At 33.7% G+C, this 27,525-nt stretch overlaps 1 protein-coding gene and 1 non-coding gene across 3 annotated transcripts; both read right to left on the bottom strand.

The window, feature by feature from the left end:
- Nucleotides 1-27,304, bottom strand: LOC124535652 (indole-3-acetaldehyde oxidase-like). Of its 2 annotated transcripts, none has more exons than XM_047111936.1 (22): nucleotides 27,104-27,304; nucleotides 20,132-20,214; nucleotides 19,105-19,274; nucleotides 14,715-14,875; nucleotides 13,323-13,470; nucleotides 12,984-13,148; nucleotides 12,385-12,442; nucleotides 11,399-11,619; nucleotides 10,576-10,678; nucleotides 10,079-10,206; nucleotides 9,497-9,784; nucleotides 8,515-8,670; nucleotides 7,448-7,570; nucleotides 6,647-6,922; nucleotides 5,684-5,904; nucleotides 4,543-4,726; nucleotides 3,501-3,696; nucleotides 2,682-3,266; nucleotides 2,318-2,499; nucleotides 923-1,112; nucleotides 390-503; nucleotides 1-198 (listed from the first exon to the last, which is right to left on the bottom strand). In XM_047111936.1, the coding sequence occupies exons 2-22, from the start codon at nucleotides 20,175-20,177 to the stop codon at nucleotides 128-130; spliced, it is 3,786 nt and encodes a 1,261-aa protein (XP_046967892.1). In that variant the 5' UTR covers nucleotides 20,178-20,214; nucleotides 27,104-27,304; the 3' UTR covers nucleotides 1-127. The 2 variants fall into 2 exon arrangements, with proteins under 2 accessions (XP_046967892.1, XP_046967893.1); XM_047111937.1 differs by lacking the exon at nucleotides 27,104-27,304 and adding an exon at nucleotides 20,339-20,519 and having other exon boundaries at nucleotides 20,132-20,213.
- On the bottom strand, nucleotides 1,352-1,544 carry LOC124535969. Its single transcript, XR_006966851.1, has one exon. It is a non-coding gene; the product is annotated as a U2 spliceosomal RNA (small nuclear RNA).
- Nucleotides 27,305-27,525: the final 221 nt, after the last annotated feature.

Genomic DNA, 27,525 nt, shown 5'->3' on the forward strand with positions numbered 1-27,525 from the left:
TCATGTACTTTAAACATTTTATTTTGTTTAACAAAAATACTTGATTACAAATGACGATTTTTAAAATTATCGTCTAACTGTATGAAAATAGTTCACTCAATAAAATTAGTGATAACATAATATTTTATTATTTTAACGTATAGCTCTTTATGTTGGGAGAAATTCCTTTAATAATATTCTCCACGCTGTATGGTGTATCTGAAATTTGGAAACGTTACTTAGTATTTTTCGAAATAGAAGGAAAGGTTTAATAAGAATGAAAATTTATGAACTAAATCTGTTCATGCTTTTGCTATTTATTTATTATATATATACTATTGCTTGAAACTTAATGGAATCTTCCGTTAAAAATGATTTATCAATGCTCGTAAATTACTAAATGTACTTACCAACATGTACCCATTCTGTATCGTTATAACCATATTCCTTTCGAGCTTCAACGATAGCCTCGTGTAACGCGTGTATTACAACCACCGCCAGAACAAATGCTGGCTCGCCGGTAGCTGTTAAAAAAACAAGAATTAATGATGATAAATAAAAGAGATATGAACATATATACACTAAATTTTACCCAACTTCAACAAGTAATGTCATGTCGCTATACATATAGATAAATATTTAATATTTTTCCTCAATGGTACTAATATTTATTTTATTAGGTACATAAGTGAGTTAAATAGCGTTTTACAAATGGCGCTAACTTTTTGCATTTCCTATACAATTCTTGATAATTTGGGACCTGCTTTTATTTTAAGTAAGTTATATAAGTTAACATCATTACATTTATTTCTTTTATAAATAATAAATGTTTATTTCATCAATAACCAACACAGTCCAATAACATTACAAAGGTTCACTTCTTCTTTTGAGTCCCATAAGCTCCCATCTCAATTTAAAATATTATAGTAATATAATATCTTACCTTTGGACCCCAGAACTCCATTATTGTTTATCGAGTTCCTGCTAAATGAAATTCGGAAATCCACTGGAATATCACACGCACCAGGCGGCTTATACGTCCATGTTCGATTGGTCAACAGCTGACCATTAGTATCGTAGATCAGACGTTCTGATGTCCAAAGCCCTAGACCCATTACAAACGAGCCTTCAATCTAAAAAAAATATATGATACCTATAATCTATATCTGTATAATATAAGTTTGTGCCCATTTTTTAACGCGTGTTACAGCGGAGGTGTACAAAAATTGACACTGTTTCAAGTTTACTTGGTGCAGAAAGCAAAAAATATTAAGTGTCTTTTCGACCTTTTTGTAGCGGATCTTGCTTTAGCTTTAGTCTTAATTAAAAGTAGTACATCATAAGTAAGACGTCTGATTGACATTCAAGGTTTATTATGTGGGCCGTTCCCGGCGGCACTGCAATGCCGGGCCGACCCGTGACGGGAGTGGAGCGAGCCCCGAACATCCCGTCGATTTACAAAAATCAGTTTAATATACTGGTCCCGCAGTGCGGGAACTTTCAGATATTAAGCTGAAAAGAACAGATACTACACTTTGATCTTAGCCAAAAGGCCGAGAAGCGATGCCGTACCTAACACAACTGAGGGACGTCATTCGACGCGAGAGAATCACGCCAGCGCGATGTAGGATAGTGACGAAAAGATACAGCGCCATCTATGGAATGGAATATATTTTACTCAGGGCAAGTTAGGCCCTGATCTGACCTGACCCTACGTACCAAAACAGCTGGCACAGTAGCCGAGGCTAACGTTGAGGAACTCCTCAAGGCCCGTATTCAGTCTGACCTAAGCCAGACAAGAAGATTCTATTTCTAACATTACTCTATATTTTAATTTAAAAGTTGAAGACAATATCCAGGATTAATTATTGACACTATATTGATAAAGGTGCTAGTTATAGTTTCTTGCTCCAAAAATAATATTAATAATAGGTTTTGTTGACCTTCAAACAAATTATTAAATTTACCTGTTTACATCGATACTAAAAGTAACAGTTGATATTATTATATAAATGAATGTATTGCTGTATGTTTCTTTATCTCTCGCTAGATGGCGTGCTTTAGTATTAAATTTGCACAGCAGTTGTCAAATGCTGTCATTAGATGGCATTAAAATAGATATAAAAAAAGAGATATGGTAATATTTACACGCGATAAATTATATTATACTAATTTCTAACAGAAGTTTTAGTTCTCTGGGTTCTCTTCAAAACGTATACATCTTGGAGCTTAATAAATCGAAGTATGAATCTAATGACTAGCAAAATACAACAAGATATAACTCATTGTATAATAATCATTTTGGAGCTATTTATGAGAATTTCTAAAAAGTACATACTTGTCCCACGTCGATATCAGGGTTGAGACTACGGCCCGTGTCTTCCAAGAGATCCACTCTGTTAATAATATGATTTCCGGTGAGAACGTCTAAGTGAACTTCCGCAGAACAAACTCCATATACCGGGTATCCTACCAGGTTGTCTAGTTGTGACGTCATAGCATTTACTTGTAGATTTATTCCTGGGAATTTTTTTGCATCAATAATTATAAATAAGTATTAAATTGTTTCGAACACTTAAACGGAATGAGTATGAGTAAATCAGATTGATGGTATTTTTTCCAAGTTGCAAGGTAAATTAGGCATTTAATGTAAATATCAAAACGACTGATTCTCATTACACTAAAAAATAACAAAATAATACCTTTATCGAACGCAGTTTTAACAACCTTTTGCCAAGTTGGCTCCTCAAGTTCTTGCTTGATAGGCTCCAACCTCTTCAACAATTCATTACAAGCTTTAACAGTGGCAAATGCTACAGCTTCACTTGTGATACTGCCGCTGCTCGCTATGTTGTTCGGAGCCACGAAGTTATCTGAACCCTTGACCGTCACCATACTTAATGGGACATTTAGAGTGTACGCGCAAACTTGTGCCACTTTTGTATTTATGCCCTGGCCCATTTCGATTCCTCCATGGGACATCAAAATTGTTCCATCAGCGTGATACACGGATATCGTTACTGAATAATTTCTATGATATACTATAGGATAACACATTATCGTTAGTTGTAAACCTTTTTTCTTCCAAGCATTGGTGGCGTTATATGTTTCGATTTCGGCCCTTCGGTCGTTGTAATTAGTGTCCATTTTGAATGTATCTATCATGTCTTTTAACTTGTCGTGTTTAGATGGGATGTTGATTTTTCGTACATCGACTGGGTCTTTTTTAGTTATATGCGATATTCGTTCCATTAAATGTTCCACGATAGCTGTCCCTTCAGTAGTTGCTAAAAAATGAATATCGGTTTAAATGAGGAAGACGTCTGCACTTATACTATATATGATTAGATATATAAATATATTTACAACAAAGGATTGTTTGCTTAAGATATATATGTACCTTAAGAAAAGTATAGTAGGTATATAACACTTTGTTTCTTTCTCTAAAATTTATTTATTACAAAATAAATTACATTCCGGACTCATTTGAAGCCATCAAGGATTACATAAAATGAACTAACCTGGAGCTCTGCACCAAGTGTTACTAGCTTTATCAGTGAGAATGCTGTACCCTTTGATATTCCACCTGGAAGTATCATACAGATAGGTCATAGTAGATGCTATTTCAGCGCCCGACGTGTCGTTGTACGAATAACCGCAGTCAGAGTAGTAGACGATGTCTGCGTGCTGAATTACCCCGTCATCGTTCACACCTAACTGATAAACAAATAAGAAACAATTATATTATCTTGAATAGTCTAAACCAACCTTTATTTTTGTTACCAAGCTCTGGGATAACTACTAGGGGTCCCTTAGCACTTAGTGTAAATGACATGTGCATAATTGCTATTAATTGCAAAAACAAAGGTTTTTGAGAGCATTTGCTATTTTTTTATTTGTTGTGACGTTGTCTCAAATCTATACATTCTATACATATTTTAAAAAATTACATGTCCTGACTAACTGATTCAACATTGCCCAGAGTACACTATTTGGGATCGTTTTATTGAGTAGACACCCACTAAGAAAGGAATTTTGGAAATTCTACCACTCTAGAGGTAAAATTAGCTGAAAGTTTTTACGAAAGTCCGTCATTTTTAAGTTAAACACATGAATTGAAATACATATCGACGTGGTATACAAGGAGGTCTTAAATTAACGCAATATTTTAAGTTGACACCTCCGTGGTCGAGTGGTGTGTACACCGGTTTTCATGGGTACGCCACTCTGAGGTCCCGGGTTCGATTCCCGGCCGAGTCGAGGTAGATTACCATTACCTCTATGTTGTCTTGGATCTGGGTGTTTGTGGCACCGTCGTTACTTCTGATTTCCATAACACATGTGCTTCATCTACTTACATTGGGATCAGAGTAATGTATGTGAAATTGTCTCATATTTATATTTATTTATAAAAAAATAAAAAATAATCTACAGTAAATGAATACGTTTTACTGATATATATAATATTTTAAGTTAATCTGTACATATACCTAACTCTCATGCTAGCAAACCGGGTAACTACTAGTGTAATATATATATATATATTATGATATAAGTTCCCACCTCGTACTCGAAGTAAGCTGCCTGCCGCTTGCCAACGGCGTGCATGTTGTCCGTGAGCGGCATGACGAGGGTGGCGGCGCGGTTGAGCGCGTGCGCGGCCACTGCGCATGCGCACGCCGCGAGCGCAGAGCGCGACGCCTTGCCGCCGTACGCGCCGCCCACGCGCGCAACCGACACGTCCACGCTGCGGGCAACCACACGCGTGTACACGTGAATATGGGAACAAAGTGGAGATGATATCTTGACCGATATCTTCCATGGCCAACAACAACAACAACAACAACAACAGCCTGTAAATTCCCACTACTGGGCTAAAGGAGGCTAGAGGAGGCCCCTCTCCCTTTGAGGAGAAGGTTTGGAACATATTCCACCACGCTGTTCCAATGCGGGTTGGTGGAATACACATGTGGCAGAATTTCTATGAAATTTGTCACATGCAGGTTTCCTCACGATGTTTTCCTTCACCGCTGAGCACGAGATGAATTATAAAGACAAATTAAGCACATGAATCAGCGGTGCTTGCCTGGGTTTGAACCCGCAATCATCGGTTAAGATGCACGCGTTCTAACCACTGGGCCATCTCGACTCATGGCTTCCATGGCCAACTCGGGACATATTCTTGTGCACAAATATGTACGCCTACACAGATGCTGCAGATGATTTACTTGGTGGTAGGGCTTTGTGCAAGCCCGTCTGGGTAGGTACCACCCACTCACCGGTTATTCTACCGCCAAATCACTCAGTATTGGTGTGTTCCGGTTTGAAGGGTGAGTGAGCCAGTGTAAGTACAGGCACAAGGGGCATAACATCTTAGTTCCCAAGGTTGGTGGCACATTCACGATGTTAGGAATAGTTAATATTTCTTACAGCGTCATTGTCTATGGGTGATGGTGACCACTTACCATCAGGTGGCCCATATGCTCATCTGCCAACTTCTACCTTAAAAAAAAATGCACACTGTTCCCTCAATAATAATACTATTGGACGAGAAATCTGAAAAGGGCTTAGGCGCACACTTTTAGCACAATCGAGGGCTGGCAATGTTCACACTTCCCACATTAAAGATTGACTTATTATCTTCGAGTTTGTCTTAACTAAACCTTGTCTAATAATTATACTGAAACGGTTCTACAAATTATACCTGTTCAACGGTAAGTCCAGTGACCTGGCCACTGCTACGTGAACTAAGTCTATCCACTGCGTCGCCGACAGTACTCGTATCCCACGACGTGTGTGTTCTACTCTACAGCTCTGAGTTTCCATGGTAAAGTGATACTGGTCTGGCATGTAATAATGGCCTTTAATAGTGTGAGTTGTTTCGTTGCCTTTGTCTGTTGCTTGAATTGTCACTTCCTCGCGAATCTAAAATTATATTTTAATATTTAAGAAAAAATATATTTGAAGGAGAGTTTAATACGAGGTTTGAGATATATTATTTGGTACACATAATCCACCGCTGCAAATCTTCGAATGCTCTTGTCAAGTGGACTAGTCACTTTGCTTGTGTTCATTTTTGAGAATTATTATGTCACAATTAACAGAAACTTATTTAAACAAAATAATAACTTTTCCTAATCAACGAGATATTATTTGGTTTTTTCATTTATTATGACTTATGATGATGCTAGCCAAACTCGTCCATTTTAATTCGCCGGGTTACAATCTGATATATTCGGATATTCAGGAACAGGACTAACGCCTTTATATATTCTGGATAGTGTATATCCAATATTCCGTGATGCTAGGGAAAAATTGAAAGAAACCCTATTACTTCTCTAAACCTGCAACCTCATAAAGCAATTTGACTAACTAGGTAGATATCCTCTTTCACTGTCTCTTTCATGTATTATACTGAAGACATAAGATTCACTCATTCTTCGCACGAGTGCAATGCTGACACTGAATATACTACAGAATTCGTTTATTTACATGACATTAGAAACTTCTAAAATTATCTCTCCTTTACTATATGGGCCATGTAATATATGCAAAAGCGTTCCTTTTAAATCACTCTACCTATTAAAAATCCTTTGCGTAGTTTTAAGGACCTAAGCATACAAACAGACAGCGACTTTGTTTTATACTATGTAATGAATATACTCACGCGATTTTTTTTATCAGGAGCGTTTAATGCTTCTGATATGCTTAATACAGGTTTAGTATTATATTTTTTATATGACACTTTAACCAAGCCGGCTGCCATGATAGCGAGTTTTCTAGAGACGGCCGCGATTAATCCAATCGGTTGACCGTAATAGGATATTTTTTTACTGGCCAAAATTTCTTCTTCAAATTCTTGCCAGGGAACTTCTTTGCTGATAAAGGAGTTCTTCCCCGGTATATCTTTAGCAGATAAAAATGCTACGACGCCTGGTAGTTTCTGGAACACGTATAAAACATATTTTTTTAAGTTATGTTTAAGAGTTTATTTATTTAAACACAATAAAAATTGACACCAATTATTTTATCATAAATATTATAAGCAAAGTCACATAATTTATTTAAAAGTTTAATCTTGTAATTACCAACGATGTACAATTAAGATAAATTTCCCATGTTATGTATTCAATCAATTTCACATTACACATTAACTTTGATTTCAAACGAACCCTCGCATTTAATTTAATACAAAGCATAGAAATAGATTCTATGCTTTGTATTAATTTCAGTATGACGTCACATAAATTATATCTGGAGGACGATCGAGGCGCTTCCATGAAACATCATTTGTCATATGAATTTAGGTTTTGTTGGTAGTTTAGAAAACTGGTGGGTAAAGAACATCCAATCATTCAACAAGCTGCACAATATGTAAGTATGTTGTTACGAAATCCACAAAATAAACAGTATATTTCTTTTTTACGGATCATTAATTTATAAAAGTATGTAATATTGAAAAACTTACCAATGCTTCAGTGGTATCGAACTGGACAATTTCACCGAGACAAATCGTAGAAAGGACGAACGCTACGTGCACGTCTCGCGGGCCGGAAACTTGATCGCAAGCGTACAGCGCTTCACCTGAGCACTGAAAATTTGTTGCAATTATTTAATCTCCAAAAAGTCCCTAATGGAAATTGGCAAACACAGCACATAATGGTGGTAAGGCGTTGTGCATGCCCGCCTGGGTAGATACCACCCACTCATCAAATATTCTACAGTATTGTTGTCATTGTCAGTATTGTTGTGTTCCAGTTTGAAGGGTGAGTCAACCAGTGTAACTACAGGCACAAGAGACATAGCATCTTAGTTCCCAAGGTTGGTGGCGCATTGACGTCGGCAAGGAATAGTTAATATTTCTTACACCGTAATTGTCTATGGGTGATGGTGACCACTTACCATCAGGTGGCCCATATGCTCGTCCGCTAACCTATTTCATAAAAAAAAGCGTTAGCGTTGTGAGAAATATTAACAATACCTTACAAGATCAAAATCAGCTCAAATCAAACCTGAACGCAACAATATCAAATAGTACCTTTTAGTATCAGCAATAACTGAGATGTGAGTGGTACCCACCTAGATGACCAATACGCCCTGCAAGAGCCAAGGAAGACAATACACCGTATTGTAGATGGGAATACGCTAGCATACTAGTCAATAAAAAAATAGTATTTGTTTTGATTTTTAATGACGTTTATCATTCAACCGCAAAGCATATATTCTTTGTAGTTAGTACTGTTGTGATGGGATTTGAAGGGTTAAGGCCAGTGTAACTGAAGGAACACAACATCTTAGTTCCCAAATTTGGTGTCATATTCGGGATATAATAAAGTGGTTATTTTTTACGGCGCTTATGTCTATATTACCATCAGGGAGTCTATTTCAGTCTCCATATCACGTCATGAAATAAAAATTAGTAAGTTTCATATTGTTAATTCTTAGGAGATTGTACATTGCAATTCAAAAGGAGCTGGAGTACTGTCAAATGTTTTAAGTAACTTAATGGTATCATATCATGGTGTAAAAGCATACCTGAGTTAGAGCTTCTAATTTCGGTACAGGCTGGTTGAGCGGCCACATGCTCTTGTCCGTTTCGTAGGATTGGATACCACTTGATATGGGCCTGACTAACTCACTGCCTCCAGAAACATATCTAGGATTTACTGACGGACTCAAAGAGAGGATTGCCTGCGAAAACACACAAAATTAAATTATACTTTATTCAAATCACTTTTGAATCGTCATTTTACAAAACTAAAAGTCGAGATGGCCCAATGGTTAGAACGCGTATATTTTAAACGATGATTGCAGGTTCAAACCCAGGCAAGGATCGCTGATTCATGTGCTTAATTTGTCTTTATAATTCATCTCGTACTCGGCGGCGAAGGAAAACATCGTGAGGAAACCTGCATGTGACAAATTTCATAGAAATTCTGGCCCATGTGTATTCCACCAACCCGCATTGAAACAGCGTGGTGGTATATGTTCCAAACCTTCTCCTCAAAGGGAGAGGAGGCCTTTAGCCCAGCAGTGGGAATTTACAGGCTGTTGTTGTTGTTGTTTACAAAACTTCTTATATAAGCGTAAAGCCACCGCCTGTTTAGAGGTTATGTCGAGAATAACCGGTAAGAAACTCAATATTAGCTCTTTTCCAACATTTAGATACAATAATGTAATATTATCCTGTCTTCAAGTTAACGAGTATTTGCTCAATGAAAGATAATGTATATGAGATTAACTTTAGATATCTTGTAAAATGAGGCCTCAGTATAAAAGGCCTTGTAAGTAAATAGTACGTACTGCAAGGTACGTAATTAAAGTTTATTTTGATTTAATCTTTGATCCGAATTAGTTAACTGTATGATTAGTATCATGTAGTACTTAATAATATAAACATCCTAAGTTTCGTAACATCCTATAAAGTTAAATGTATATTATCAAACACATCTTTCTGGGATGAAATAATTAAAAATTATTTTTTTTTTTTTAAATAAAAAATAATTAAATTTCTAACCTTATAAAACAATCCCAGAGCGATAGCCTTCTTGCAGAACGGTGATGGTTCTGACGGATCAGCGAATGGGACGATGTCTTCCTGTAATTTCGCTAATGCCGTCCGCAAAGTTTCATCACTAAACAGCGGTTGCCCTTTGAGCATATTCTCAATATTTATGGCACGATTGTACGTGGGGCTTATGGAACCATAGACTATGTTTGAAGTGAGAATTTTATGATTTTCATCTACGTGGAAATTGAACCCAGCGTTGACTATTGCATGGGCGTTTTGGGCGCGGGGCATAATCTGCAACGTATGGAAAATATTAATAAACATGAACTTCAAAATGAAAATACATCCAAAAATATACATATGTGGTTAGAACTACTTCATATGAAAAAAAATCAAATGTATTCTGAATTTTTTTTCGAATGTATTCCAAAATATTTGAAATCTTAATTTGCTTTCGTGAATAAAACCGATGTCGATCTTATGAAAGGTCGTGACACAAAACAAAAAAAAAGAAAATATAGAAGAATGGATAATCTCCTCCTTTTTGAAGTTAGAAAAGGTTAATATATTTTGTACTTTCTTACATACCTTGTATGTTCTTATCAAATGGCTATTGGACAAAGGAGGTATTTTCACGTTCATAATAATTTGGTCTTTAAGTGACGTACTCAAGAACTTCGACAAATGAATTTCTGTTGTCTTCGAATGCATGTCCTCTACAAAAAAAACCGTTTTAATTATGTATTATTATTAAATGTAATCTAAGATGTTATATAAAAAAAAGTAATTAAGTGTGTGTAATATAATTAAGTATTATATTACACACATGTTAGATTTTAAATACACAAATGTTTTTTTATTGTCTTACGAATGACGATCCACCATAGGATAAATTATATGGTAGATAATGGTACCATGAAAATTCGATAAGAGACTGGATTTGAACCCACAACCATCATCTATGTATCTTGTGCTATCCCTGCTCAGGGCTCAGGACATTAGTAACGATTATATGTCAGAAATATTATAATTCTAAAAGAAAATGCGTCATAGCGTGTAACAAACAAATAAAAAAAAATACAAACCCAATGTCACAGTAGCATTAACTGTTTCAAGTAAGACGTAAACGTCTGATGCGAAGTATGGATGATTATTTTTCATCGCTAAATTACCGCCTATCGTACCGACCTGGAAAGTAGAATGCTAATTATTAGCGACCCGCCCCGACTTCGCACGGGTATAATGACATGGACCATTACAAAATGGTCCATGTATTACATACAAAAACATTCCTCTGGAATCTCTGTCTATTAAAAAAACCACAATAACATCCGTGGCGTAATTTTAAAGATCTAAGCATACAGCGACAAGCGACTTTGTTTTATACTATGTAACGATTGCATTCATATTTTTATTTTTTTTGTAGTTCCTATTTGCATTAAAAAAGATCTTTTCCGTTTACCTCGTTATGATTCATTAAACTAATTCAAAGGAGTAATTTATCTGGATCATCTTTTTCATTTATTAGTTATTTATTAATAACTAATACTTTTGATCAATATTTATAAAATAAATTAATTATTAAACAGTAAACTAAACTATTACTATTAGTGTGTGATAAGGCTAAATAGAAAAGACTGGCATACAAATATCTGCCTTTCAGGCTTATCTTTGTGTTAGGAGAGGTGACGATAATAGTCCTAGGGGTCAGGATTCAACCTACGATTATTTTTACGTTGCTAGGCATCCGGTAAAACAGTGCACCATTCACACTTCAATTAGAAAAGCTTCAAAAATAATATTTAATTTTTTATTCCGTACATACTTATGTTGATGTCTTGATATTGCGTTGGTGCAAATAATTAAAACAAAAAAAAAAAAAAAAACAAAAACATTAAAGTGACATACATTTTTAACCGGAACATTAGCAACTAACTCCAGATGATCGTAAAACTGCTTCAGATATGAGAAATCATCGTTCTTCATTTGTTCCTGAAATATCGCCATAGTTTCGTTTAGAGAAAGGCCTGCGCCGAGAACCAGGTTTGCATCGATAGACGTGTCCTTAAGCGCGCTTATTGACGATATGTCAATGTAAACACGCGACTCATTGGTGGGCGGATACACTCCTAAAAAAAAAACATCAGTTGAGTATGAAAAGACACCTATTAAATTTTATTAATCACCTATACATACATTAACAGCCTGTAATCATATCACTGCTGGGCTAAGGCCACTTCTCGCTTTTTAGAAGGTTTGGAACACATTCCATCACGCTGTTCCAACACGAGTTGGTGGACAGATGTGGCAGAATTTCGATGATATTAGACACATGCAGAATTCCTCACGATGATTTCCATCACCGCCGAGCATGAGATGAGTTAAAACACAAATAAAGCACATGAATGGTGCTTGCTTGGGTTTAAGCCCTTAATCATCGGTTAAGATGTATTTTTTTATTAATCACCTAATAAACCAAAATAAAATAAATTGTCTTTCCTACTAGAATGATTTTAATATTTCATAGTGTTAATAATAAAATGAATGATTTCGTGTGATACTCGATTAGAATGTATTAAGTAATATAAACAATGAAATAAGCGAAATAAGCCTGTAATTAAATATCCCAGGTGATACAAATAATTAGTTTAAAGAAAACCGATACATTAAAAAAAAAAGAAGAGAAAAGGGTAAGGGTGGTTGGATATGCATTTTCTCTACGTGACGATTGCTACCAGTTTACTCCATTGTAAACACAAACTTTAGTACTATTTATAAACAATTTTTGGGTAAGTCTATGACAAGTTATATGGCATTATAAATATAAATCACGATGAAGATATGCCAATAGATTTGTAATTAAACATAGTATGATATTATCTACTTCACTTTACCTCTCCCTGTGTTCCCCGCAACTAAGCTGTAATTATCTGTGCCTTCTTTTGCAAGGACCTGAAATTGAAATCGATTTATTTAAATTACTTATGTATCATCAAATTTTATAAAATTATCATAAAAAGCTTTAGGTGTAGTAGATAAAAATACTTGGTGTTGGGTTTTTGTGCAAGTTGTCTGGATAGGTTAGGTTAGATTACCCTTTTTGCTGGAAAAACGTTTTCCCAACGTGTCCCCTCCCGGAAGTGAAGGGAAGTCGGACTCCGCGGTGCTCAAGATGTCGAGTGCGCTCCGTTACACCGGAATACCCACTAAAAACCAGCGGTACCATGCTACCGTGTCGAGGGTAAGTACCCACTCAATGTATACAAAACAGTCACATCATTTCGCTTAACAACAATATTATATGCCTCGGCCATTGTCACTACAGATAAAAAGGACATAACATCTTAGTTCCAAAGGTTGGCGACGTTTTACTTTTGTAGAAATGATAAATATTTCATATTACTTTAATGTCTATGGTTCTGGGGGCAGCTGACTTTCAGGTAGGCACTTGCCGAATTACATTTATTGCCAAATTTCTTCATATAAATATTACCTTAAATACATCATCCACGGAAAACGCCTTGTACCATCGGTTTGTATCCATTTTAATGTCCAAAACATTTCTGTTATTGTGATCGACGAAACACCAGCCATCTCCAACATTGTCCACTTCGAGACATTTCTTTGCGCATTTAATTTTATCAAGTTCTTCTAAATCCTGAAGATAAAATTAAAAAAAAAAGTAAGCAGGCGAAATCGTATTCATAGTTTTATTTATCTGTTAATTGACAATCAATAAGCATTTCTATATATAACTAGGTTAAAAAGAAAAGATCGAAAGAAAGACACAGATTAAAAATATTAATCAATTATATATTCTCATGTATCGTACCTTTATTTCATTTCTAGCTTCAGTATCCGAAGCAAAAGTTTTAAACGCGTCCAGAATAGGCCGGTAGCCGGTGCAACGACATATGTTTCCAGCAAACGATCGCTCTATTTGTCTTGTAGTGAGGTTTTTCTTTGATCCCTCGAACAAACTGTTACATAAATAAGTCTGTATGAGCATACTTATACTAAATACATCGAATCTCTGATTATGAAATACATCGCTGGATTATCCATTAGACAGTGTTGGTAGCGTTGGCCTAGAGGCCCTGTCTACACTAGCAGAACTAAAATTAAATATTTAAAAAAATAAGTTAATTAATTAAATAATTAATTAACTTTAATAAAGTTTTTGGTGCAGTTTTACCCTATTTGAAGATATAACTCCTAAAGTCCACGTCTATTATTAAATTGTTTACAATTTCCAATCTATTAAGAACTTTAATTTATATTCTGTGGTAGTGTACATTGCATTAAAAAAAACAAACTAAAATTTTACTCCAAGACTAAAACTTTTATAAATACAAACTTAGCCTTGTAAGTATAAGTGTAATAAAGATCATTATTTTCTTGTTCATTGATTTTATATTCTTAATGGGTCTGTCTTATTAAACTTTATTATTTCTTTAAGTAATGGCTACACTAATTATTTCGAGCAAGCGAACGATACCATGATGTGACATGATTATGTGATTACATGTGCAATAAAGTAAAAATAAAATAATATTGACTCAACTTGATGTACGATGGAAAATTTTCATATGTACTGGTAAAGAACAGATTAATAACAGACACACACGCATATGGAACAAAATAGACATACACATAGATGAGACACCCCTAGACTTTGTTATGTAAGAAATATAATAATCATTATTATTATTATTTATTTCAATACAAAAATAAACAGTTAGGTACATGGTTGAAGTACGACAAAAGTCTCAATGTATTATAATCTCAATGTATTATATCTCAACACGGTTATCAAAAGAAACACAGATCAAGTACAGGCTATCCTAAGCTAATTAAATGACCTGTGTTAAGGATAAACAGTCCTCTCCCCGAAAGCTGAGATATTTAAAATACATTAGAAATATAACCTAGAGAGTGACAAAATAAATTTTATATAAAGTGGTTGTAGGTTAATAGTAAAGAACAAATAATGAAAAACAAATTTTGCGTGTTTGTGTGCGTTCCATATAAACCATAATATACCTAAGACAATTATAAGCACATAATTTAAAAAAGGAAGTTTAAATCACGGAAAGACACTTCAATTGTCAGATTTTTATAAATCAATCAAAATGTCATTAACCTTTTTTTGTCATATGATATGGTCGTATGCCATAAGAGATAAAATTTGCGACTTAAATGTTCAAAAGTTATCCAAGCATACCTGTACATGTTCATGACCCAGCCAGGTGTGCAGTATCCACACTGGGTACCGTTAAAGGAAGCCAGCCTGCTCTGCAGTGAATTGTAACCATCTTTCTTTGACCCAACTCCTTCTATTGTTGTGATCTCCCATTCGTGGCAAGAAAGAACGTGTACTAAACACTGAAAGATAATTTGACTTTAACACTTTCAATGAAGATTAGGCAAACTCTGCACGAGATAATATGGAACACACAAATACACTATCCTACACCTGTTGGTTGCCTGGAAGAGATCGCTATGTAGCGATAAGGTCGCCAAAATTGTACGCCTGTTATATCTAGGCCATATCTTTGTCATTTGTATTTTTTATTTCATTGTGTGGTGTACAATAAAATAATAAACTAAACTAAACTAAACTACACTATTTAAATAAAACTAATTATAACGGATGAATCGCGTATATTAATTATTTTTAAACATCCCGACGTTTCGAGCACTTAATTATAATATATTATAATTAGTTTTATTTAAATGTGTAATAATCGCGAAAATTTAAGACAACATTATGTAAACTACACTAATTGGTCATATCCAAGCGGTCAGAAGTGGCCCTAACTAACGATGGGTAGTAGATATTAAAAAAAAGGCTGCAAAATACTGGACAAAGAAAGATCATATAAGGAAAACCTGGAAAATGTTGTAGAAGGTCATATATATCCGTCAGGGCCTTAATAGTTGAGAAAACAAAAAAGGCATTGTTATTATTATTCTTGTCTTCTATAATATATACAGTGAAGTTGTATCATAAACTCCCATTGAAGTAGTATAGTACAATAGGATTAAATACCTCTTCTTAAGATTAGAGAAGGCTACATATAATTATGTATATAGTCCAGCATCTATATACATAATTATAGTACAGGTCGATACAAGTGTGTTTGTAAACACATATAATTTATGCAGGAAATAATAAATTCCCGTTCTGCAGCTTTACACTCTATCCAGTAGACTAGCGGCATTCATTCACCATAGTAATATGTATGAATATTTATTATGTACAGTATTAATATGTCATTTACAAGTGGATCGAGTCGCCTCTGCGTGAGGTAGGTTAGAGGTCCGTGATAATTTTTAATAGTACTATAATTAGCGGTTTTATTTTAATTTACATCCAGTAGTAGGAAAAGTACTAGAGTTCTAACGGAATCTTAACATAACGGAAAATTACATTTGATTACTAGCTGCCTGTCCCGACTTCGCACAGGTTAAATTCATACAAATATGCTAAGAAATAGGAGGTCCATTTCTCCTCCTTTAAAGTTGAAATATCTAATAAATCTTTTTTAACGTGTGCCTACGTCACAATGTAAATGTTTCTCCCAAATTTTTATTAGTCTAGACTCAATAATTTTTTAGTGTTGACAGTCGGAATAAAATATATCATAAAAGTAAAAAAATATATATATATAACTAAAAATCATAGTTGTACATTGAAAATAGCTTTATTTAGGAAACGTATGGCGGACTTGTCTATGAGGTGTGTTCTTGAATAGTCCTAATGCATCAATTTTGATTATTTATTTGTCAAGTGAGAACGTCAAAGCTGAGATCGCGCCAAAAAATAGTGAATTAGGACTATATAATAAAGTAGAATGACGTTTGGCGAATGTTAACGCATACCAAACTAATAAAATTGATTCGTTTGTTTTAGTTATTCTTTAGTACGATACTCTATCTAGATATTTTACAGGGCAATGATATTCTAATAAACAGATATGTTATAGCCATACTAAACAACAGAAAAAAGTGTGCCGCGCCGGGGACCGTTTATTTTACATTTAGTTACAAGTAAAAAGGATAGCTTGATAAAAACAATAAGTAAAAGGGATAACTAGATGTTTTCATTACTCAAAACGTATTACTACATAATTATGATGTATTTTAACGTATTACTGGCATAATTATGATGAAAACGAGTAAAGGCAAACGTCACAATTAGGACGTTTTCAAGTCTTCACTTTTTACGCGTTAATGACATATCTGTTTACTAGAATATCATTGTTACAGGGTTAATGGTAATTCGACGTATTTCAGTTAAAAGATGATACGGGTGACTATTTGCAATAATTTTAACCCCTATATGCATAATGCAAAAGTGAAGCATTCTTAAGTTATCACGTTTTATAGCAAAACAAACCTAAATTGCAACTTATTATTATGCTGAATTATTAAACGATTAAACACTGGTTATCAATTCTAAAACAATAATGATCGGTCGAAATTTAGAAATGCGAGACGGAAAACGACATTATTTCAATATTGTTTTGATTTTGTTTCGACAAAAATGTCAAAAAAACACGTTACAAAACTTGTATTGCAGATTACTTTAAAATTACCATTTGCTTAAGTCTCGGAAAGTGTATAACAACTAGATACTTATTTCAAAGCAACAGAAAAAAATATATCACAAAGGAAGTTGGTGGAAATTCGAACACGAACGAATTCGAACTAAAGCTTTACGAAAACGAAATTGCTCTTTAAAATTCCCACAAAATTAATAAGAACATTACCCAGTTTTTAAATAAAAACTTATGTCCATCCCTGCGAAGCCGGGACGGGCCACTAGTTCAGACAAAACCAAAATGATCACTAATCTGTTAGATCCCTTCTGTTATTACTGAAACACAAATTACAAAGAATATTTTGCTAGTACCTAGAATATCATGCATTAGAACATACAACAACAACAACAACAGCCTGTAAATTCCCACTTCTGGGCTAAAGGTCTCCTCTCCCTTTGAGAAGGTTTGGAACATATTTCACCACGCTGTTTCAATGCGGGTTGGTGGAATACACACGTGGCAGAATTTCTATGAAATTTGTCACATGCAGGTTTCCTCGCGATGTTTTCCTTCACAGCTGAGCACGAGATGAATTATTAATACAAATTAAGCACATGAATCAGCGGTGGTTGCGTAGGTTTGAACCCGCAATCGTCGGTTAAAATGCACGCGTTCCTACCACTGGGCTATTTCGACTCATTAGAACATAATACTACGTTTATTATATAACGCATAGCAATGTACGATTACAATCAACGATGTGTGTTTTGTATTTAAAAGTAAGGTTATGGCTTTTGATTAGCGTCTTCAACTATAAGAACTTGTTTTTTCATGCCTGACGCGTTTGACGTGATAATTTTATTAAATAGTAAACATATCGATTCCCGTTAGAGATGTTATTCCAGTATGGTAGGATGTATTTTTGTCTTATGTCAAATTAATTTTCTGTTCAATTTGCTGTCGAATCGCTTGGCCTTTTGGAAGCGTGGTGTAAAAGCTGCTTCGTTCATATTTAGCTTAAATGTCCTAATAATATTAATAATAAATTCGAAAATTTGTGAGGATGTATGTATGTATGTTACCATTCCACGAAAAAACTACAGTAAATATTGGTTATGACATCAGAATAACTCATAGGCTACTATTTATGATTTTATGTAATTTGGTCATAATATAACGATACATATCAAGTTCCCGTGCGAAGTCGGGGCGCGTCGCTAGTTATCAATGAAGTAAAATCTAGATAAGAAATAAATATCGATCATGATAACGTTTGTATTTAAACAACTGAGGGAACTTTTGTATCTAACTCCTTGTGTCAATATGATAATTGTTTTTAAAAAAAATGCAAATCACGCAAATACTCAGTCTTATCACATGAAATTTTGAACCACTACATTGTTTTAAAAGGTAGTTTATAGTTAAACATTATCTATAAATATCATAAAATTAGTGTCTGTGTGTAACATTAAAATAACCGACTTTTACTAAATACATATGTATGTATACCCGGTACATATACTGAAGGTTTTTTTTTTTTAATTTTTGTTCGTGCGTCCGTTTGTTCCGGTTAATCTCTGGCTGCACCGATTTTGACAGGACTTTCATGAGCTGATAGCTGATGTGATAAGAGTAACTTAGGCTACAACAATAATTATTTGTGAAATTCAAACGCCTACGAAGCAGCAAACAGTAAAAAGAGATTACATCCTTGCCGCCATTCCACGCGGTCAGATTTTTACAGTAACTAGTTTTAGTTCATATTTGTATATATTTAAGTATTTAATGTTATTAATTCTTGTGTTAATAAAATTAAAATTCTATAGTATAGTAGGTATATTTAATTTGGCAGAGACAAAAAAAAAGTTCAGTAACTTTTTCTGCTTCGTTCATATTTAGCTTAAACGTCCTACTTATATTAGAAATGCGAAAGTATTATATATACAAAAAATACATAAATGTAATCATTCTCTGATTGTCACGAGTGACTGTGTATCGAAAAAGTATCATTTAAATAAAAACTCCTTGAGCTACTAATCTTGAAAACATATCGAAATAAAATCTTACCGAATTAACAGCTATAATATGTTTCTCGTTAGTTCCGGGATGAATCTTTGTTACAGAGACGATGCATGCGCCGCAGCCTCCTTCATGGCACATAGCCTTCGTTCCTAGAAGACCTAGGTAGTTCCTCAGATAGTCATTCAGGGATGTTAAAGGGGATACATCAGCGCCATCTATAAGTGTTGACAAGAATTTAAAAAATAATACTTTATAAATTTACTTAAAACTAATTAGTTTTGTTTTGCTGCCACCTGATGGTAAGTGGTCACCATCATCCATAGACAATGACGCTGTAAGAAATATTAACTATTCCTTACATCGTCAATGTGCCACCAACCTTGGGAACTAAGATGTTATGTCCCTTATGCCTGTGGCTACTCACCCTTCAAGCCGGAACACAACAAAACTGAGCTGTTATTTGGCGGTAGAATAACTGGTGAATGGGTGGTACTTACCCAGGTGGGCTTGCTTAAAGCCCTACCACCAAGTGTTGTGTATTAGTTAAATTTTCTTTTGACTCGCGTATATAATAGTAAACAGTTGCGAATGTAGTTACTTTTATAAAATGTTTTAAAAACAAGACGAGTTTTAAAAATACAAATTTTAAACGTTTTTGTAATTTTACGTTTCTAGTAGAACTATTCTTTTAGAGTGAACTATAATCATTCTTCAGATCATGATAATTATTAGTATTGGAATATATCATATACAATTTAGTATTATATTATAACATGGATAGATACTTTAAATTTGTTTTTTTCAAAGTGCTGTAATATCGAATTTGGACACAATCCTGTTATGATATATATACAGAGTGGCATTAAATAAATAAATGATCTTTAAATTGTCAAAAAGTGATGCTTTGACTAAAAATTATAATTATGATTATAAAAGAAGACATAAACGTAAGCTATTATTTACGATTTCATATGTAACATTTTTAATTCTTAAAAAAAAGCAATATTTTGAAAATAGATAATTTCGAATCACTTTCAAATACAAAAGTCATAATAAAACGTTTATTACTTACTCAGAGAGATGGGTTCACCGTTCACCGTGAAATTGATTTTGTCCATAGTTCTTATCGTATTTTTATTCCTTGCACAGTATTACCTACAACATTGAAAACAAATAATATCAACAGTGCTTAAAAACGTCTTTAGTGGATGTTTTTTGTAGACATTTAGTACTAGACAACTTGCAGCTTTAGCCGCGGGAAATTTATGAAACAAACCACCCGTTAAATGTAGCGTATTTCATCCATCAGTTCCCAAACTAACTCAATAGAAAATATCTAAATCAATTCAACGACATTACGTTAAGATGTTTCAGAATTGCGACACCATTTACGATCTTATTACAGATAGTATCGATTAGATATGTGCTCTTTAGACAGCAGATATTATGTTAGATATAGGAACTTCAAGATCTTCACTGCAACTTATTCCAATCGAAGTAGGAATAAAGATAAACAAACCGAGATTAAAGTATTTTATACGATTTCCTAATAACTCAGCTATATTGTGCAATACTAGGATTTTATGATTAAAGACCTTGTACGCGTTTGAATTCGACAAAAAAAAATGTTATTGTAGCCTAAGTTACTCCTTATTATATCAGTTATCTGCCTGTGAAAGTCCCGTCAAAATCGGTCCAGCCGTTCCAGAGATTAGCCGGAACAGACAGACAGACCGCAAAAAATTGTAAAAACTGTTATTTTGGTATATATACCGTGTATAAATACATATCAAAATCAAAATAAACTTTATTCAAGTAGGCTTTTATAAGCACTTTTGAATCGTCATTTTACAATTAAGTGATACCACCATTAACATGCATTGCATATAAAAGTTCTATTTTTATATTACAAACAGACACTTCAATTTTATTATATGTATAGATACATATATATATATATATATTTATTTATAATACTATTAACTAGTTAAATCGAATTTAATTTTACTTCAAGATTTCCGATAACAGTAACGGAGACGTTAGGAACGCCATTTTTTGCTACTCTATTGAATCGTAGATTAATCAAGATGTCAACCAATGATATCGCGTTAATTTGCTGTCAATTGCTGTTTATTTACCTGCTATGGTTCGAAAAGAGTGTAAGTGTGTCAATTCATCTGTCCAATCATTCTTTCGTTTACACAGAATAAAAACAAACGCACCAATAAGCTGTAAAGAAGAAATGAATAGTTAAGTTATTGTTATATGAATAGTTAGTTAAGAAATCGTGCCAGAAGTTAAGTAGGACGGTAAAGTTTTTACTTTCAACAATGACATCGATCGAGCTGATTGAACGTTAATATCAGAAGAAAAGTATTCATATCTTTACATAACCTATAGAATGCAATGAAACCTACTTTATGTAACATTTTAAAGACCTGTACTAATATTACCTAAAGCAACTTGTAAATTTCTCACTACTGGGCTAAGGCCTCCTCTCGCTTTGAGTAGAAGATTTGGAACATATTCTACGACGCTGTTCCATTGCGGGTTTGTGAAATACACATGTGGCAGAATTTTTATGAAATTAGACACATGCGAGTTTCCTCACGATGTTTTCCTTCACCGCCGACCACGAGATGAATTATACAACAAACAACAACAACAGCCTGTAAATTCCCATTGCTGGGCTAAAGGTCTCCTCTCCCTTTAAGGAGAAGTTTTGGAACATATTCTACCATGCTGTTCCAATGCGGGTTGGTGGAATACACATGTGGCAGAATTTCTTTGAAATTAGTCACATGCAGGTTTCCTCACAATGTTTTTCTTCAAGCACGAGATGAATTATAAACACAAATTAAGACATGAATATTCAATGGTGCTTGCCTGGGTTTGAAACCGCAATCATCGGTTAAGATGCACGCGTTCTAACCACTGGGCCATTTCAACTCTACTGTACGTACTAATATTATAAATGCGAAATTAACTGTCTGATTTAAATGAAATTCGGTATGCAGATAGTTTGAGTTCCGAGAACGTAGGCTACTATTTTTAATTCATCCCTTAAGGAGTAAAATGGAGTGTGACGGTTTGTGCTCTTTAAGTTCTTAAAATTTCGCGCGGGTAAAGCCGCAGGTTCAGCTAGCTATGATACCTATATATTAACGGATTCATATATAAAGAATATAATAATAATATACATAGACGTTTTTGCATTTAAGATGTATACATTTTGAAGATCAAGGTCTAACTAAATGCATACATATATATACATACATATATAGGTTATTACGCGATAATATTAGGTACACGTTTTATTGAAAAAGAGTAACTACTGTGTTTCTATTGGCAGTTTCCAATTTTAACTTATCAAAAATGCTGGAATATAAGTTTGTTTTTATAGTTATTGTTTCATTATTTTTTTATTCATTTTTCACAATCACGTACCGAGAAAACGTTTTCCAACCGTAACAGGAAAAAAGTCAAATAAACAACATTTAACAGCAAAATCACTATGGTTTTGCGAAAAAACTACGTTTTGAATTTAAAAAATATAAGTAAATAGGTGCAATGATATTGTGTTATTAATAAATATATATTAATCATATAATCTTAGTATTGCACAACATAGGTATATTATTACCTCATGAAATACGTAAATCTAAGTTTTTTTTACTTTTTTCCTACTTCCCTTGGAATAGGCTATGTGAAATATCGTTAAAATATAAGGAACATGAAATTCATGCATGGGACATACGTGTAACAATATTACAACAACAACAACAGCCCAGTAAATTCCCACTGCTGGGCTAAAGGCCTCCTCTCCCGTTGAGGAGAAGATTTGGAACATATACCACCACGCTGTTCCAATGCGGGTTGGTGGAATACACATGTGGCAGAATTTCTATGAAATTTGTTGAAACTTGCCTGGGTTTGAAACCACAATCATCAGTTAAGATGCACGCGTTCTAACCACTGGGCCATCTCGACTCTTTGGGCCACCTCGAATCTTAAAAATCTCGTAACAATATTAACAGTAAGTGAATGTGAAAAATACAGGAGGTGCAAAAATCCTCACCGATGATGATTAAAACTTGGATCAAGGAAATTGGAGAATTGTATTTTTTATGGGTTGAGTCCTCTAACTATTCACCCTCGCGATTGTTATGCTTAAAACGGGACTGATAATAATATATATTATGTTCTAAACACGTTACATCTTGTATCAATATTCAATGTTATATACATAGCAATGTAGTTTTTTCTCGGGTAGGCATTACAAGCAAAACGTCGGCTCATTATATCTATTGTACAGAGATTAGAAGAAAAAATGTGTGCAAAGTATCATGTATATATCAATTTATTTTACTACACTGATACTATCCTCTACTGGATCCTATAGGCAATCGAACCAGCGCTGGATTTAGACAGCAGCAACAGTCGTAACTGGTGTCCAGAGAGGAAAATTATGACTGGTAGCAAAATTATAAGGACCAATTATAAATATCCATTTCGTAGCATACTAAATAAAACACGATTTTTTATCGAATTTTTTTTTGTTATCTTCTAAATGTGAATAATTAGAATTTAATATAATACATTTACGGCTACGAATGTTGTTATATTTATTTAATGATGGAAAAATTTGATAAAGTGGTGGCATTTTTTACCGTGGCCAAGATCAGCGCTAAGGTAGCTTCCGCTCACAACACTTACTTATATTTGTGTTAGGCTTGACCAAGTAGAACCGGTATTATATCACATGTACACATAAGTTGAATTCTAACGAGACATTATGACAAGGTTGTAACTTGCTTCCATTTCTTTGTTATCATTGCCTGCATAATGCTTTGTTACTTTAAAACTAAGTTTCTAAAATCTGATCTACCGATTTATTCTTAATATTTTCTCGAGTCTAACTAAATCATAATAAATTATTTTAATTATTCTAATGTCTATTTTTAAAAAGGTTTTTATAAAATAAAAAGGTTCAGAGATCTCCATGGACGCTAATTTGCTCCATGCTTGCTGATTTTTAGATATTTGAAATAAGCTAGTTGCTTAATACATAAATGATATATAAATTCTACATAAATTCTATATAAATGAATGGTAATAAATAGATTCATATAATACAGGATACGATGTTGCGGTACTGTTACTTTATTATGCTTTATTTAATTGATGACGTATAACCACGAGCTGCAATATGTACATATAACACAAAATAAATACATAAATATTCATTGGTGCTTGACTGAGTTTGAACCCGTAATCTTAGCTTATTATCAACGAGTTCTAGCCAATAAACCATCGGAGCTTCATTTGAATAATTTATTATGAAGACAAGGTCATTTTTTATTGTATCTGATTGTATAATTAATTAAATTCAAATTTAATACGAAAACATTGACTCGTATTTTTTGTCCTACTCCTTAGGCTGTTTTCTCATTTAGTTCACCCACAAATACTGTTTGGGGTCAACGAACTACCACTTCCCTGTTACAATAAAATCTGACGGAGTAATCCGTAAGAGCTGAGATGGCCCAGTGGTTAGAACGCGTGCATCTTAACCGATGATTTTGAGTTCAAACGCAGGCAAGTACCTCTATATATATTTGTGTTTATAATTCATCTCGTGCTCGGTGGTGAAGGAAAACATCGTGATGAAACCTGCATGTGTCTCATTTTATCGAAATTCTGCCACATGTGAATATGTTCCAAACTCTCTCTTTAATGGGAGAGGAGGCCCTAGGCCCGCAGTGGGGAATTTAGAAGCTGTTACTGTTACAGTAATCTGGGCGCCAAATCCGATACGGTGGAAATCACGCACAAATACTTTACGTGCTTTCTATGATCTGGAAACTATAAGAAATTAGGATCTTTGTTAATAATAATCTCTTAACAAAAAACGATAACTCCATTTTCAAATCCAATTCGAAATCAAGGCCTCATGTTATACAGCCGAACATATTTAATAGAATAACGAGAGGAGCTATATGTTAGTAATAGTTATTACTATATCCTATTCGAAGCACAGGTGCTAAAATATATATAAACAAATTTGACATTGAATAGGTCGAATGGTGTGTCCTAGGTCCCGGGTTCGATTACCGGCCGAGTCGATGTAGATTATCATTAGTTTTCTATGTTGTCTTGGGTCTGGGTGTTTCTGGTACCCTCGTTGCTTTAGCTACTTACATTGGAAACAGAGTAATGTATGTGATGTTGTCTCATATTTATTTATTTATCATTGGTGATATCTTGAATAATCTATGTACATTATTGATTCGTGAAAATTGCGTTTGGAAGGTCGTCGAAGCTGTCACCGGAACGTTGGAAGTAAAGTTACCGTTTTTATGAATGATTACATAGAACAGTTTTGTGTTTTGAATAAATACATATGAGTCAAGGACTTATTGGTAAATTAATGTTAACACAGACGAGTTATTAGGAAATAGCGTGGAATACGTAAATTATTGTTGTTTATCTTCCCTCATCATCAATAGACGTATTTCATATTTTTATATGAAGAACTTTGTAGCTTATTGCAGCTTATATAAATGAATTTTATCTATACATATAATAAAATTGGAGTGTCTGTTTGTAATATTAAAATAAACCTTTTTTACTCAATGCATATGTATGTATACACGGTACATATACCAAAATAACATAATTTTACAATTTTTGTCTGTCTGTCTGGTCGTTCCGGTTAATCTCTGGAATGGCTGGACCGATTTTGAAGTGACTTTCACTGACAGATAACTGATATAATAAGGAGTAACTTAGGCTACAATAATATATATTTTTTTGTTAAATTCAAACGCATATAAGTTCACGGACACAGCTAGTATAACGTAAAATTATTCTACTGCCAGTTAGTAAATATTATTTATTATGCAAATATTGAGCTTTCATATTCAAATATAAATTCGTTATGAATATTTATTAACTAATCATACCGATTATAATATATCGAACATGCTATATTATGACAATGTTCTAAGTAAAGCTTTATTTCAAACACGTTGTGACTATGTTCAACGTAAAATACTCATATCAAGTTCTTAGTACAGCTTTATGTCTTCGATGTTGTGACTAAGTTCAATGTTACACAAGGATGAGTTTCGTCTTCGTGTGTGAAATGTGAATAGATATATCTACATGTGTTTGCGATGCGTCTATCGACCTCCGCGCCTTGACATTTTTATTACTGGCATGCTAAAAATGGAATAAATCTAGTTAAACTTGTCTGCATCTACAAGCAGTGTTAAGTTTTTTCTAACTTTGACAGTTTTTTTTTTTTTAATAACAGTCTCATTAATCTCGACGATCCAGTATTATACATCCAAGGGTCATGTTGATTTTATAAAATAAAGTTTAGGAAAATGTACGATATCTAAATAATAATTAGGTATATAAATAGAATTTTTAACATAACAGAAATTAAACTTAATGCTGTCTCATCGAATTAAGATTTCAGCGATTTTGGTATTTCTGTTGGTTTAGTATTTCCAAAATTAGGCTAAAGAAGAAATTACACCATTAAAATTCGTGCCAACAGTCCAAACACCTCAGTAGTTTTAATTAACTAGAATTCCTTTGTCAAAAAAGTGTTTTTTTTTTTAAATATGAGTAAGGGAGCTAGCGCATATATTCTTTACATTGTCAACGCGCCACCAATGTTTGGAATTACTATTTTATGTCAGTTAAGCCTGTAGGATCGTGTTTATGTAACTTTATAATTTAAAAAATAATTATTAAAATGATGATCACAAAAAAAACACAAATAAGTACGTCAAAGGGCACGAAAGTTAAGTATGCGGAGATCTAATGAAATTTATAAAAACTTTAACAGTCATCCTCTAAATTGATACTTGATTAAAAACATTCCACAACATTTTTAAAGAATTTAAAAATAATATACACTTATAAAAAAATTTAATAGCCGAATACAATAGGCCATTGTCTAAATGTAACTAAAATATCACTTCGACGAATGTCACAAACATAGCTCTTTAAAGAGGTAAATATCACTCACCTTTCAATAATCACGACACAGAATATATCCTAAATTCCTAATATAAGAACATCACACGGCACACCTAAATATGACAATACGCGGCGCGATAACGAAAAAAAATGTTTACGCGTTAAAATTTAAATGATATTTGAAATCAGTTTCTGTAAATAATGTACGAGGCATCGCGTACGCGCAAGATCAACGGATCAACAGTCGATTTTGAATGAAATAATGTTTACGTTTTTATAAGTGTTGCCAGGCTGACTTTGATTTATTTGCCGAATTTATTGGAAGCAAAAATATTACTCTCTATTCAATTTTGGATATGAATACGGATAAAAGTACAACACTTAAATATTGTCGAATTATTTAATATTTAAATATTTCTGTTAACACAACAGACCAAAATAATATTATAATTATTTTCTATATTAATAGTG

The sequence above is a fragment of the Vanessa cardui genome, chromosome 15 (assembly GCF_905220365.1).
Source record: "Vanessa cardui chromosome 15, ilVanCard2.1, whole genome shotgun sequence".
Taxonomy (NCBI): domain Eukaryota; kingdom Metazoa; phylum Arthropoda; class Insecta; order Lepidoptera; family Nymphalidae; genus Vanessa; species Vanessa cardui.